Source organism: Arvicanthis niloticus, chromosome 14 (genome assembly GCF_011762505.2).
Source record: "Arvicanthis niloticus isolate mArvNil1 chromosome 14, mArvNil1.pat.X, whole genome shotgun sequence".
NCBI lineage: Eukaryota > Metazoa > Chordata > Mammalia > Rodentia > Muridae > Arvicanthis > Arvicanthis niloticus.
In genome coordinates, this window is record NC_047671.1 from 30,588,090 (window position 1) to 30,605,020 (window position 16,931).

At 38.9% G+C, this 16,931-nt stretch overlaps 1 protein-coding gene across 1 annotated transcript in view; it reads left to right on the forward strand.

The window, feature by feature from the left end:
• Positions 1-16,931, forward strand: part of Fbn2 (fibrillin 2) — a 208,441-nt gene that overhangs the window by 74,979 nt on the left and 116,531 nt on the right. Inside the window, exon 8 of the mRNA XM_034518514.2 lies at positions 15,378-15,503. Coding sequence (XP_034374405.1) covers positions 15,378-15,503 — 126 coding nt within the window. The remainder of the gene's footprint in view (positions 1-15,377; positions 15,504-16,931) is intronic.

Here is a 16,931-nt window from a genome sequence, read left to right on the forward strand (position 1 = left end):
GTCCAGATACAGTGCTCATGGGTTAACAGCAGTGAATTGTTTCCTACATCGTCAGATGGTCAGTGGTGAAAGATGGATGTCTCTCCATCAGCCTATTAGAGGGATCATCTGATGAGGTTCATCTGCAGAATTAGTAGGCTGCCGAGTCAGCCATCTTGACTTTTATCATTTTCCATAGAAAATGCTAGAAAATGACTCTTGTTTTTGTGACTCCAGAGTTTTCTTGTGACAGTCAAAGTATGCCCTTTATAAGCTGAGCCTGAAGAGTGACCCTTCCATACTAATATATCCAGTTACACAATCCACTTTTATACATACACAATTAGTGTTTATATCATACAGTAAATATACAGCTACTTGTTGAAGCGCTGGAGATTGAAAACAGGGCTGAGCTCATTCTGAGCATGTGTTCTCATTTGCATGTGTATCCTCCAAGCTGTGTACAAATTAAAGATATAACCTGTTACGAGAATTTTCAAAATAAAACACAAAGAAAATACAATGAAGAAACATCCTTTATAGGAATTGTACATAGTATATATGTTTTAGTGAATGAACATAGAGATTTCATTAAGTCCCTTTTCTTTCTAGAATGCAAAAAAAGCACAGAGGTAGATTACTCCTGACACCATACTGCTACAGAAGACTGTAGAACTAAGTTCATTTTCACTTGAGACCATTTATATAGAAGGTAAAAATAACTTACACTTAAATGTATCATTAGAGTGTTGAGGACAGCTTGACTTCTTTAGGTTTCTCATAGTGTTTTCCCACAATGCTTTTTGAAATATCAAAGTTTTATGTCCCACATACTGAGAACAGTACACCAGTGCTGAATTCCTGAAACGTTGCCAAGTCCAAATGACTGTATAGTACATTTAACTTTGGAATTTCCTGACTTTGGTTTTATCCAACCTTAAAGGGAGACTTTCCATTCATCTTCTCTGTATTGGGATTTTCAAGGAACTTGTGAGAAAGGTGGGGAAATAGGAGCAAAAGAAGACTGAGAATCTGCTGAAATATGGTTCTGGGGCTGAGTGCTCACTAAGCATGAGTTTGATCCCCAGAGCTGGGAGTAGCAATAAAAAAAAAAAAAAAAAAAACAAGAAAAATGTCAGAAGACAATTTAATAGAGCTCCGCCCCATGGTTAGAGGCACTGTTTGTTTTACAGATGAGTAGCTTTCATCCTGTTGAATCTTCAGCATTTTAAAGCAATAAATAATAATTGGTTCAATTTATCCAGAAGTCCATGTTCTAAATGTAATAGTTTCCCATGTGTCTTACGTTTGAATTAACAAAGGGTAACAAAACATTTTCACCCCAAATAAAATGATTGGGGGTGTGTGCAGTTAGCCACTGTTGGTAAATAAATGACTGTGCTCTCCAAGAAAACAATTTTGGAATGTAGGTCAAAAACTAAAGTTCATGTTGTTTGACTATATAATCAGTAGCCTTTATGTATTTTGAAGTGGAAATTGTTTCCTTAGTGTTGTCACAAAGATACAGAACATCATGTCTCTTGCTGCCAATACTTTGTGCCTGAGTTATTCCAAACTAGTGTCTAGGGAAATGCAACACTGATTTCAAGCCACCAAGGAATCATTTATGGTACTGTTCAATAGAAGCCTTTAAAAAAAAAAAAAACACTATTATGAACACAAAACTGTGAAAAAGTTCCACTAGCATCCATTTAAGCTAATGTACAAAGAACATTTCAAATGGACTTTCCTAGACTGACAGAAATAGAAAAAGGGGATTAAGAAATTAGATAGATAGATAGATAGATAGATAGATAGATAGATAGATAGATAGATTCTTTGCTGATACACAGATACAGATTTATAGAGACTGGTTAATCTATTAATATATGGATAGATGATAGAGATACAGATGTGTAGATCCCTAAATAGATAATTATAGGTAAATGATGATGGTAGATAGTAGATAGATTATAGATACATTGGATAGATATGTGATAGATACATAGATAAATATAGATAGAAGATAGAAATAGATTGGTGAATGACAGGTAGATAAATGATAGGTTAGAATATATTGAAGAATGATAGGTAGGTAGGTAGGTAGATAGATGATAGATGGATAGGTAGATAGGATAGATAAGTGATAGATAGATAGATAGATAGATAGATAGATAGATAGATAGATAGAGGAATAGATAGATACTGCAGCATAGTCCCGAAGGGACATAGGACACTGATGTGAAGCTATAGACTACAGCCCTTTCTACACAGCCCCTGGTGTTCACCACCACCCTGGAAGAATGTCCTTCTTTTCCATCATTTCCGTGACTGCTATCACTCTCCAGGTTTTCACATAAACTCTTAGAATTGTTGACAGTCATTCTCTAGTGTCTCCCTTCTCTGCTTACCTTCTAGGTTCCTTTGTTCCCTCACACACATTCATTTCAGACACAGGTTCACAGCTCCTTGGATAAATCACTCTTGCTGAGTCTTGTGTGCGCTTTCTCTCCACCGCAGCTTCTTTCGTTCTGCTTTACCTATGTGCTCCTCTCTTGGTGTCTCGCAGAGATCTCTTCATCTATGTTGGTCCCACTCTCTGAGTTCTCGTTCCACCAGGCACTACACAAGCTTTCATACTGTCACACCATCTCGCCCTCAGATCCTATACTTTTCTTCTTTGGATCACCATTGCTAGCTTCCAGAGTCCCTGGTTTTGGCTCAGCTCATCTCTTTGATATGCTATTTCTGGTCTAGGAAAATGTTTATCTTGCATTCTGAAACCAGCCAGATCCTTTCTCTTTGGTCGTCAGATATTTTTCTGTCAATGTTGTATGCTTGGAATCAAGGCAAGGGAGGAGAGCGCTTACTAGACCTGAGTGGAAGTCAAGATCTGCATGTGTAACTGTCAGCACAGGTGACTTCTGAGCACACTGGGGTTTCCTGACATCTGTCCTCTACATCCCTCTATCAAGAAAATGGGAAGTATCTGGCAGGAACTTTTTAAACCTAAAGTTTTCTCCACATCCTCATTTTCTATCTTCCCCATGCCCCCGTCTTTGGTGAAATGTCTTCCAGTTTTTCCAAAGAAAGTTGCCCTCACTCCTCACTTAACCCCATTCTCTCTCTGTGCAGCTTTAAACTCCTGCCTCCACTAGCCATTAATTTAAGCTGCTGATACAACACAACTAAAGCCATCCTAAAGGCCGCACTAGTGTCCTGACTGTCTCCTAGTCACCTCTCACCACGCTGCTTCCTGTAGGCTTCTGTAGATAGATTGTCCTCAAAGCTGGTGTGTAGCAGCTACCCCAAGCTGCTCCCTGCCTGTGGTTGTCTTTCCTTTTGTGGCATTGTGCTCATTCTCTCCAGTGCCTAGTAGTATCTTCCTTAGTGTGCATGACTCAAAGTGGTAGGAGCTGAACATTCAACAGTCGTCAGAATTCAAGTCATCAGAGATACTGTCTGGTGCTCAAACTCTTTGTCTCCTGTCAGTAATGGTTAAAAACATAGACTCAGGAGGAAGCAAAACAAAAGCTGCAATTTTAAATTAAGGAAGCTGGAAAGATGAAGGAGGCTCCCATAGCAGCAGGAGACTTGAACAGTGTGTGGCTCAGCTCGGAGCTTTTTACAGCCTTTGGAGTAGGGCTTAGGCAGAACCTCTTCTTCTTCTTGATTCTACCGTGATCTCTCTTCTCTCTATTTTATAACTTCCATCCCACTGACTATGTCTGTTCTGATGGCCTCATCCTCCTTAGATTCTTGACTGGCAATCACTTGCCAAAGTTTACCTGTTTCACTGTAACTCAGAAGAGACCATGAGTTTCCCCTCAAAGCCATTCTGTTTTGCTTTACTGGTTTATTAATTCTAGCTCACTAATGAAACTGGCTGTGTCTTCCTTTTACCCTTCCTTCTTATGTTCATGGTATTCGTGACATGAACATTTCCTTTTCTCCCTGAGTCTTGATCTCATCAGCTAAAGCTGGATGGCCTCTATTGCCCCGGTCTGCATTATTAACTCTACCCTATCTTAATTACCAGCACCTGCCAGTCTTCTTCATCAGCAGTGAACCTTTGGTCAGCCTTCACCTCACTTTCCAAGATCCAACTGCCCCATCTTTGCTCTGAAACAAGGAAAGCAAAGTGCTCTAAGTCTTTCTTTTTGCCTTTTCATTTTATCTTCTAAATAAATGACCTCAACTCACAGGAAAGCCCATTCCTCACTCAACAGGTTCCCTTCATAATTTGGATCTCACTATTTCTGACCTGGAAAACACTTCTTGTTCCTCTATAGGTGAAGGTATTCTCATAATCTTTAAGGTCCTTTTTCAGATACTGTGACTTTCAAGTATTCATTTTGAGTGTCAAAACTGAATTGAGTTAGAATTCTGCTACAACATGGTGTTGTATTTCAAGGCAATCCGACATCTTGTGCTTTGTTTTATATCCATCTTCTTAACAGATTACAAATTCCTGGTAGTTACAGACCGTGCATAATTAGTTCTTGGTATGTGACAAATCAAAGGCTTTTAACCAGCAGTAGCTTCTTTGTAATTGAACAGCATTCTCCTAATCGATACTTCATTGTTTAAAGAATTAGAAGGTGTCTATTGTCTTGCTTGTTCCTAGACTATTTGCATCTATTGTATTGCTAGCTCCTCAACCTAGAACTGACCTTAATACTTGCATGTAGGTAAAATGGTATAAAAACAGATTTGGAAAAAAAATGTTTAATCAAAAAAAAAAAAAAGAATTAGAAGGCTCTTTTAAAGTATCATTTTGATTATTATTTTTTATTCCAAACAAATTGCTTGAAATATTTTGCTTTTGAAGAAAAATCAGCGCCAAGAAGCTAAAGAGTCTGGGTTTGTTTAAACTCACGTCTCATTCAACTTTTTCCACAAAACATAGGTAATGTATTGATAACCAGAATGAATGTCTATGAATTAGAGTTGAAGCTTCAACAATGATCATTTAGAAATGATACAAGTACTTTTTTCTTACTTTCTATATGTTTTTACTGTGTGGGGAAAACTCACAAGATCCTAGGTATTGTATTTTTCAAATGTCTCATAAATACATTGTATAAGAGAAAATAATTTTTTGCTAACCTGCTGACTGGTCATGACATTTAATATGTCATCTTTTATTGTTATAGTAATAATGTAATGATGATCATTTCATCCTAAACAGATAAATTTAGAAAGCTGAATTTAGTATGGCATTAAAAAAAAATGTCAAAGACTTCACAAAGATCAAGTAAGAATCCTGGTAGAATTTTTCTTAAGGCAGGAATTTAGTTGGGAAACACATTGTTTTGTGAAAATCTCATTTGTTTAAAAATCTGGAAATAAGAAAATGAGGTCCGGTGTAAAAATAACTATGCTTCATTGTCAGTAACCGATCTCCTTCCACAGATGAGTGGTTATATATCACTATCCATTAAGATCTGTCCTAAGAAGGTGTAATTGGCTCAGCATCTTTAATTTAATATTCTATGAATCCACATAGAATATCAAAGTAGATTAAAGATCACAATCACCACAAAAAAAAAAATTGCAGGAAAAACAACAGAAACCAAACTTTCTAGTGTCACTTTCTGATCAAAAAGATCTACACATTAGGAATTTCTTGAAAAGACTTTTACCCCCCTGATCAAGTGCCTTTGTGTAAAACAATAGCTAACGTCTTCTTAAATGATATAAGAATGTTTCTCTAACAGCAGGAAGAAAACAGAGTCTGCTCCCACCATGTCTACTCAGTTGTAGTGGAAGCTGTAGCCAGGGCAATTAGGTAAGAAAAGAAATAAAGGGAATTAGTTAGAATAGCAGAAGAAAACTGTAACAGTTTCTCCTTGACTCAAGGGATAAATCCCAGATGTCCTAGAGGATGCCTGAAATTATAGTTAGTATTTGTCTGTTTCTGTCTCTCTGTCTAGATAGCTATCTCTTTACATATACATATATAGTGCTTTTCATTCATATATATATGAATATATATGGATGCATATCTATCTGTGTTAACATTTAACTTACACATGAGACATGTTAACTAGGTACAGTAATCACATTAGCACAATATTAAGAAACTTAGAGGATTTTTGAAAACAGGAAGCATCAATGGAACAAGACGAGAGAATGTATACACTATGGATGTGCTCAGTAATGGGCTGTTTTTATCCTAAGTAAGACTCAAGGTTTTACCCTCCTACTCAAAAGAAACACAATGGTCTGTTTCCATTTAATATTTTAGACTGAGCATGGCTAACTGAAATCACAGAACGTTGAGTCATGTATAAGAGGGGTGTTGTGAGCAAGCCATATCGGAAACGTAGATACATGTACATGTGCCTTTCATGTGACATGTATTCACAGTGTCAGAATGTATTGACTAACAATACATTAACAAAGTACAGAGCTTTCAAAGCAGACAACCTGCCTCATTATCCTGTTTTCCTCAGTAATCTGGTTGAGAGGAACGCATTCCTTTATTTCAGTTTTAGTTACTGATTTTAACTCTTATATTAGAGCTCACATAACACACACACATACACACACACATAGTGTGTGTGTGTGTCTATCTGTCTATCTGTGTGTCTGAGTGTTTTTACATGGTATACAAAATGGATAAAGAGATAAAAAGACTACAGAAGGGCTTTCAGAGGTTTCAGAAATAGGCTGATAAAATGCAGACATCTATAATGCATATATATTGATATGATAACGAACCCAAACCAGCTACAGATAAAAAGGTAAGGCCTGATCACTAACCAGAATGAATAGACGTATGGGCAGCTGGTCCAGAGGAATGCACAGGAGGATGAGCAGAAGGCAACTGAGTTGCATCAATAATGGGCCTTAGCTGAGGAATAGTAAGGAGTTCTCTGCCTGTTGACCCTTGATGCACAAACATGATGACAGGTCAATGGTTAAAGGGGTCATTGGCATCACCCTCTTAGTGATGGGCGTCTACCTCTTCACGGGGTCCATGCGAGGAAGTTTTATGAATCCCTCTCACGAGTCCATTGTACCAAATAAATTCTTGACCCTTGTCTCCCTGGTATGCGGCCCCTGCAGTCTTCGTTTACCATGACATATTAATAAGGTGGCAGGAAGAAGTCACGTACCAGTCTGTGCTGTGTGTGTGGTACTGGATAGGTGGTGGTCCGTGTGAGCGTACCCCAGCTCACAGTGATTTCCCATCCTCAGGATGTAGTCAGAAGTTGTCTGTGAGATGGCGTGTTCTAGGATGAGGGACAGACTGAAAACTACTGTTTGTACCATGAATAGTTTAGAGCAGGACACAGCCTGGTCTCCACAAGGTGAATAATGTTTCTGTATTGTGGATAATGTGCTGAGCAGCCAAGATACCACACAAATGCAATGAGATATCCCCTAAGAAGCCTGTGGTATACTATGAAAAGATATTAGAGCTGGTAACCTGGGTCATCAGTATCAACATACAAAACAAATTTTGTATACATTAAAAATGAGCTTTCTAAAATTGAAATTAAGAGAATCACATTAATAAAAAGATCAAAAAGAATGAAATACTTTGGAATAAATTTGAAAGGAATCAAAAATCAACATACTGAAAACTATAAATATTGCTGAAGTCTAAATAAATGGAAATATATTCTACTTTTATAAATTGGAAGACTTTTTTTAAAAAAAAAGATTTATTTATTTATTTTATGTATGTGAGTACACTTTCTCTGTCTTCAGACACATCAGAAGAGGGCATCAGATCTCATTTCAGATGGTTGTGAGCCACCATGTGGTTGCTGGGAATTGAATTCAGGACTTCTGGAAGAACAGATGGTGCTCTTAACCACTGAGCCATCTCTCCCAACCCCAAACTTGAAGGCTTAACATTGTCAAAGTGTAAGGAGAAGCCAAAGAGAACACTAGGAATAAAACCACAAACCCCACCCCAGTGAACTACCTCCTCCAAGAAGACCACACATCCTTATCCTTCCCAGGCAGTTTCACTAATTGAGTACCAAGTAGTCAAACATATGAGACTATAGAGGCTTTTCTCATTCATAGCACCACAAAACTCAATAATAAAATGTCATTTTTTTAAATAGGCCAAAAAATTAAATACATTTTTCTTCAAAAAAGATACACAAAAGGTCTAGAAGCACAAAATAAAAATATCAACAGGATATCATTAGGAAAATGCAAACCACACTGCAGTTTGACAGTATTCCACCCCTATTTTAAAAATAACTCCCCCCAAAATACCTGCAACAAACAAACAAGAGAGAATAACAAATGTAGCCAAATCCATGAGAAACCGGAGTGCTCATATACTGTTAGTGGGAGTGTAAAATATCACTGTCTCTTTAAAAACAGTTGGTCTTCACAACTCCCTAGATTTCATGTCAATGGCAGGCTTAGGTCCACTGGCACCGAAATGTTAGCCGCCCAAATATCAACAATGGATGAGAGGCCGCATAGTGTATTCAGCGACCCCATGAAACAAAATACACCGCAGCATGGAACAGCTTTGCAAATGTCAAGCTGTGTGGAAGCTGCGTGGAAATATCCTGTCACAAGAGACCACAGACTTTATGATCTCACCTGTATGAACTGTGCAGAATAGCCTGTTGCGTAATGACAGAATCTATATTAATGGTTTCCTGAGGCTTACAGTAGGCGGTGGTGAGTGATTAACACTGGAGTTGTATTAGTTGGGGGGAGACATGGGCAGTGAAGGTGTCATAAAATTAGGTTGGAGTGATGGTTGTGCAGTCTTGCACTATATTTTTAAAAAATAGACTTTGGTGAGCTGAGTGTGTGAACTATTCAGTGTAGGAGTTATTTCTCAGTAAAACCGCCCATACACAACACAACTCAGAGTGCAGTTCATATGTGTTGTCCTCTCAAAACCCAAGTAGGAGAAAGCCAACATGAGGTTTCCATTTGCAATTCATTTTATCACATCAGCATTGCCCTATTCTGACTTAACAAAAAATACATCAATTGATTGTACATCACATCCCAGCTCATGGATTTACCAACTATCCACTACTATACATTAAGAAATAGAAATTTGATATATAACAAAAACATTTATATATCAAAAAAACTTTGGCAGATTGCACCTACTATATACAGGCTGTTGGCCCCAGTGGGAAGGAAGTATTCTGGCAGTATTTTATAAACGAAATCACTTATTTTATTCGCACTGAGTTTTCTGGAGCAGGTGCTGATGGGGTCTTTTGAAGATGCTGTGTCCCTGTTACAGCAGAACATCACCAGGGCAGTGTTCTTAGGAGTCGGTGGTATCTGAGGTCCCTCCACTCACTAAGTTAGCACCACATCCTGCTAGGAGTAGGACCTACGAGAACATGAGTTTCTCTGGCTTGTCGGTCAGAAAGCCATCAGGTGGTTTTCTTTAGACTCTGTTTTTGGTTTTTGTTTTGTTTTGTTTTGTTTTGTTTTGTTTTGTTTTGTTTTGTTTTGTTTTGTTTTGTTTTGTTTTTCTGAAAGCCCCATGTTCAGATTCATCAACTCCCCATACACTCTGAAGTTCTCTTACTTCCCCCCTGTTTCCTGGGACCTTCCTCGGTCTCTCTGCCCTCTTACATCCTGGTCTCTTCTTCCTGGGCTTCCATCTCCTCTCTTCTTGAATTTTCCTTTAGGTATTGATGGTTCGCACAGCTGCTTCTTTAAGTTCATCTCTATCTGTTTCTCCTTTTTTAACTCCCACCCGTGCATACACCTAATATGAGCTGTATACTTTAAAAACCGTATAAGTATGCATTCGGAACTTAGCCCTCGGCTGAATTCCATACCCAGAATTTGAGTTGTATAGTTCATTAGTCTACTTTTCTCACAACAGACTCTCTTTCGGTTTGGCTCCCCCTTCCCTGGGTCCTGTTCTTTTTTAATCATTCTGCACCATCTATCTGTCAATCAAGGTCCACATCTAACACATCTTCTCAGTGACAAAGTTCTGTCATTTTGTCCTGTTTTCTTCTTGACTTGTTTTCTTCTTCCTCAAGTCTAGCTTCCAGCATCCTGAAATATTTTTTTCCTTCATGCAACACTCTTGTTTTATTTAAAATCTTTCTTAGAAAGAAAGTAGACCAGATCTTCAGAATAAAAGCTCTACAGGTGATACTCCGGGATTTGGCATGTGTCTTCCTAATTATTCAGTTTACCCCAAAGTTTCCTGGCCATCCATGCCCATGCAAGTCTCAGTCATCAACAGTAGTCTTTCAGACTCACCCACACTCTTCTACTTCCTGTTATGTATGAGTCTAAACTCAGTTGGGTTGAGGACTCCAGGTTTATGCTGGTAAAGACACTCCTCAGATTAAGGGATTACTCAGGTATTGCCTGTGAGATAATTTGAGATATTAGGATGAAAGGGAAGATTTATGGGGACTTTTTTGGAGTTTTTCTTCCTCTTAAGAGGGCAGAGTCCCTGGAAAGACAACCTGTGTTTTACTGGATGGCCTAGCCAAATGTCCAGCTACACTTGCTGTAGCTCTCTTGACCTCAGTAGGGAAAGCAGGTAGAAGATACTGTCAGAAAACAGAAAGGCTGTCACCAGATGTTCAGGTCTGTAATCAACTACCCACACTTCCCTATTTTCCAAAAACTTTCCAGGAAACAGAATTTGGTAAAGAAAAATGGTATTACCAGTTTAGCCATGCCACGGGAAGAATCTAGTTTTTCTCTGTACCATGCCTGTATCAATTCACAGAACCTTAGAAATTCATAGTAAATTAACACAAAGAGCAGACTGTTTAGACAGCTGGATGTGTAACGGTTTAATCTGCACTTTTGTGGAGTGAAGGAGAGAGATTCCGACCCCATCCATTCTCAGCATGTCATCTTGATTCTTCTATATTTGTACAAGGTTAATATGGTAGAGCATCAGCCCAGGTGTCTTGTGACCTGGGAGACAATGACCTAACCAATCCTGAGGGCCATGTTACCTGGACTTTCAGCCATGCCACCATGCTGTTAAATTTCTGGCTTGTATTTAGATCAGTCTTTCTGAGATTTGAAAAGTAAAGCTCCCAGCTCACTTTAAAAGTTCAAACTGTTCAAGATGTGGGGGAAGTAGAATAGATATGCAGAATGGTTTTACCTTTTCCCTTAATAGGCCTGCCACCTTTAAACACATTTGCTTCTACTGAGTCAGTGTGTGTGGTGTTCATTGATATAGGCCTTGTTCCAAATCTGATTATAATATAGAGTTCTGAAGAAGTGACTTATAAGAGAACTAAGTTCATGTAGCCCTCAGAACATAAAATGTAAATGCTAAATTTTGTTAGGTAAACACATACTAGGCATTCTTATACTGAAATGTACATTGTCTGGACCATTATTATGTTTCTGTGGTTGGTTGGTTGGTTGCTTGCTTGTCTTGTTTTCACCTGTCTCTATCAATCTTAAAATTTGGGGAGTAATTTGCTTAAAATAAGTTTTTAAAGAATCATCTTCTTTTTATAGAACCCCTCATAACAGAATGAATCTATTTTGAACCCTATCTTTTAAGGTTTCTATCTCATTCTAAACATACAGAGATTTTTTTTCTAATGAATATTTTAACAGACAACCCCAAAATTGAAAGTCATAGGATGCTGGTTAGTTTGTATCATGTTAACAAAAAATTAGAGCCAACTGGAAGGTGATAATTTGTTTCATGAATTGGCACCATCAGATTGGCCCATAAGCAAGTCTGTGGGGCATTTTCTTAATTGACAGATGTGAGAGAGTCCAGCCCACTGTGAGTGGTACTAAACTTGGGCAGGTATTTTAGGTGGTAGGAAAAGGCACACTGAGCAAGCCATGAGGAAAAAGCCAGTAAACAGTGTTCCTCTGCATGAACTAAGTGTATTAGTGACCAACTCTGTGTCACCGACGATGCATTGATATTATACCAAGTACAGAAAAGTGTTTTTTGCCAAGAGTCATTCAACCAAGAGCAAGTATAGATTCAAATTCTCTATTTCACACTCCCTGAGTCTTCTGTCTCCTGTCGGTTTGCTGTAGGAGTCTGAATCCTTGCCTGTATCTGTATCTGTGTCTGTCCATGTGTCTGTCTATTGTATCTGTATGTCTGTCTCTCCCAGAGGACTTTGCTCTGTCTTTATTGAACTGTACAAGAAGCATCACATGGGGGAAGGAATAGGATAATTTACAGAAACCTTTAACAGAGTTTTATAAGGGATTAAGTCACTGGCTCCAACTGATCCCAATTGACCCAGACAGCAAGAATCATTGTTTATCAACCAGTATCCATAAATGGTTGCTTTCAGCCTTTATGGTTTATTTTAGGAAGTCATTCATAGCTTCTGCATTTGCTGATTTCAGCAAATGATGCACATGCATTATTTGGGTTGGAGCATGGAAAAATATATTACTCAAGAGTACAGCTATGTATTAGTGTAGGTTGTAAAAGTTGTTTACATGGGAACCAGAGGCAGGTAAGATCGACTGCTACATTGTTCTCCTAAACGCAGGTTAAACAAACTATGTGAGTAGATATAAGTAGCTATTTTAAATCTGAAGTGACCTCTAGATCTATTATTAACTTTGGATGTGAGGCCCAGCAAAGGTTCCAGTCTCTTAAAATATAAGAGATATTTTTGTAATATTGCATTAACCCCCCTCCAACATGATGTCATCTTCAGTTCCTGTCTCTCAGTTCCTTCCTTGAGTTCCTGTCTTGGCTTGCCTCAGTGATGGAATGTATAAGGCTGTAAGAAGAAAGGATTTCTTTCCTTTGTTTTTGGTCAGTGTTTTATCACAACAAAAATATTTGTCTATATCCTAGATATTTCTTCCAAAAGTACCTCCCCTCAAATGTCAAACATCTTTCACTTTTTGGTTTGGGACAAAAATCGTACTTTATTAGGAAACACTTATAAATGAAAGTTAACGTTCAGATGAAAGACACGAGATCTTATAATTTCATTAATCTTAAACTACACAAACTCTTGAAATGTTGGTATTTCAAACAATGAAGAGAATATGGATGCAGGGTTTGGCTTGCCCTTTGTCCTGCCTGCTTTATATCAGGCTATTCCCTGTTTTGTTCTCACCTTGGGGAAAGGTGATTTATCACAGTATTTGTTGATTGCAGCCTATCTGCTCCTGCTTCATCTCCATGCCCCCTCTCCATTGTCTGAGAGCACAGAGCAGGGGGGGTGGCAGCACTGGATGCAACGGGTCCTAATTTGCACACATGGTTTCATTTTGCTGGGTGAAGGCTGATGGAAGGGCTAGTACCGCATTTGCTCCTCATTTGTGCAGGCAATTCATGTTAGGATTCTGATCTCTGGGGCATTGGTAGGTGTGGATTGGTGCCCCTGTCCTTCAGCAGCCATTGACTCTCAGATGAAGATGGTATTTTAGATGACACCTGAACGTTAGCCTTCTTTTTCAAGAACATACGAAGGAGATAACAAAACCCACGGTTGCTTCTTGATGCAACCAGTGAGCCTGGTGGTTTGTCAGAATAAATGGGTAAAAAGTAAATGAGTGGACCCACGGAGGGGTACCAAAAGTGGCTGGCTAACTTTGTGTGCTATTATTTAAAATTTTTGAATTTAGAAACAAACTGTTTCTTTCTTTCTTTCTTTTTTCTTTTTTTTTTTTTTTTTTTTTTTGGTTTTTCGAGACAGGGTTTCTCTGTGTAGCCCTGGCTGTCCTGGAACTCACTTTGTAGACCAGGCTGGCCTCGAACTCAGAAATCCGCCTGCCTCTGCCTCCCAAGTGCTGGGACTAAAGGCGTGTGACACCACTGCCCGGCGAAACGAACTGTTTCTAATGCTTTCCATTTCATAGTTTTAATCAGTTTCTGATAGAGCATTTCATACTTGTATATGATGTCTTTGATCAAGTATGTCTTCATACTTGTATATGATGTCTTCACACGCTCTCCCCTCCAGCTCTTTCTCTTCCTCCCCGTTTCTCCCCCAACTGCTCTGTTTCCAAGCCCACACTGTACTGCCTGCATGTGTATGGGTGTAAGGACAGTGTACTCAGGAGCAGCTTCTCAGGCACCAAATCCCTAAGAAAACTGGCTCTTCTCTAGTCCATAGCTCCTCAACTAATGGCAGGCTTTAAGGTCCGATGTCCATCTCCATACTGGGAGTTTTTTTCTAGCTTCATCTTGTGCATATTGTCAGTGGGTCCTGGAAGTTCATGTGAACACTATGTGCACTGCCATGCTCAGGACATAAGGGTTTCACTGTGGACGTTCACCAACCTTTACAACCTTCATAACCCTGCAGTGATCCCTGAGGCTTGGGGGCGGGGAGCAGGGCGAGGAAGGTGGTAATTATGGAGCTTAACCATTTTCCCTTGCATTTATAATTAAAATGCAATTATTTCCCCTGTCTTTTAAATTGAGACATTCTGAAAGAATGTATACAACACAAGAGGACAAGAACATAAAAGAAACAAAACGTTCCCATTTACTTTGATTTTAAGTAATTATGTTTATGACTTTTATAATTGCTTCCTCTATTCATTGGTCTTTACTACACCAGTTTCTTTGCAAACAATGCCAACAGTTGGGTATCCCTGGCTGGGTTTCTCCTAGTGGCTCATTTCCTTTTGTAAAAGGGATTAGCGTTCAGCTCCCAATGTGCCTAATTGAGGTTTTGTTTGACTTTCCACCTCTCTCTGCTCAGGGGATTAAAAGAGAAGTACAGGAAAGCTTATAGAAATGCTCAGGTTTCCCCTGCTTTAGGGACAATTTAAGAAAAAAAAAAAAACAGACTTTTGTTCCTGTAAAAGGAAACAGTCCATTCCCAGAATTAAGCCAGTAGATAAGCACAGAGAGCCTCAGTAAGAAAACTGGGCCCTTCTCAGTACCTCTCGGGTTTTTCCTTTGCCATAGTTCTATATTGTTTCAAATTGAAGTTATTCCCAGAATGTCATGTATACCCACATTCATGTGCACCTACCAAAAGCACATCCTACAGCCAAATAGGAAAAAAATAATAATAATCCGATACCATTTGTTGGTTCTAATGATTATTGTAAAAATTAGCTATATGTTTATATTTAATTATTTCATATTTAAGAGGTAATTTTATATGTGTTTTCTGAAGGGCCCTGGTAGGATAATTCCCTCATTGGTGTAAAATAGAAACTAAAACTTTGACATCTTTACTTATTTGCAATTTAAGTTGCATTTGAGCGGAAAGGACTATATAGAGTTTTGCTTTAGTTGGCCTTGTTTTGCTGCCTTGGGAGGATGCTCTCAACTCAGTTCCCATAGATACATGCAAGAAATTCCTCAGGGCCTGAAAGAAGACTATCTTCAGGGTTATATGATCCTCCTAATCAGCCATGAGTACTCTCATAGTTTGGAAATCCTTTTGTTTAACGAAGGCCTTTCTCAATTATCTTCCCTTGATTAGACATTGATGAGTGCAGCGTGGTTCCTGGGGTCTGTGAGACCGGTGACTGTTCCAACACTGTGGGAAGCTATTTTTGTCTCTGTCCCCGTGGCTTCGTAACCTCAACAGATGGCTCGCGGTGCATTGGTAAGCCTTGTGTTTTGAAGGTACAATATGTGGCTTCTTTATAATGACAGAACAGCCCAAATAGGTATGAGGATGGTAATGATTATAAAACCATTGGGAGAGCATATGAAAGGGTTGTTCTAAGGCCTTAATAGTATTTAGCATCACGGAGGGATTGATAGACCAGATACTGTTCTATTCGTAAAGTCTTTGCTTTCAGGAGCCATCTGGCTTAGTTTTATGTTGTCAAGATCATTTTTTGGAAGAAAGAAAGACTTGCTCAAGATGTAATTGTTGCCCAGCATTGCAGGCACAGAGCACAAGAAAGATGTAAAATCTTTTGGGGATCTGGAATATAGTAATTTAAGGTTCTTCTGTTGCTATGAATCATGAACTCAGACAGCATCTATTTACTTAAAGCTTATTCTGGTTTAAAAGTACTTATTACAAAGAAGAAATTGGCACCCCTAATTTTGTGTTTCAAGTGAATTCAAATTAAGACCAAATATACTTACATGGTCTGCTCTGCTTAAAGAGATGAAGCTCTGTAGTCTGCAGACATGAGGTAGGTTATCCAACAGGCAACATTCCTTAGGCTTCTGTCTTGTGAGCCCAGAGACAACGAAATGACCTTTGATGTACAATCATAGTAGAGTTAGCTATCTTTACAGTTCTTGCCTTGAGCATTCAGCCTGGTCAGTTCCAAAACTGAGCCGATGATAGCTACAAACAGACGGAGAAATATGTACAGTGTCTATAGCAGCACTCAAGATTTATGTATGTTGACGTAGAGAAAGTAGTCTAGTGCCCTAAGAACAGAGTTTCATGGTCCAGTGAAGAGAACAAGTAGGAAACAGAGATCTCCCCCAGTCTGGCAGTAGCTCCCTGAGGGATCAATGGATCCTACTGATGGGGCCAAGTGAACCAGTTCACGAGCTGAAAGTACAGAGTGAAGGAGATAAACTGAACATCTCACGCCAGCAATCAACAGCTTATGGCTTGAACCCATTTGATGAACACACTTATCTACTAAGCACTAAACTAGCCAAGGCGGTCCATCAGTGAGAATGAAAGATGTATGTGCTTCAACCAGAGGGCTGTGTTGTCTTTACAGATTAGAAATAACAGGACAGGCTTGTCAGTGACAAGAGGAACACTGCTATGGAGAGTGACAGTCACAGCTTTCACTTAGGGATTGTTCCGTTAGGCCTCAGGCAAACTACTAGTCTCTCTACCTCCGCTATAGAAAGTATTCAGTACAACAGTTATGCTATGATCTCTGTTATTAACAAAAAAACAAAAGACAGATATGTCTACATTTCACCACAAGACTTATGGATAGTAGTGATTTTTCTTATTTGATTTACCACTGAATTAAAATTCTGTCTCTCCCAATGTCTTAGTTAGGGTTTTACTGCCCTGAACAGACACCACGACCAAGGCAAGTCT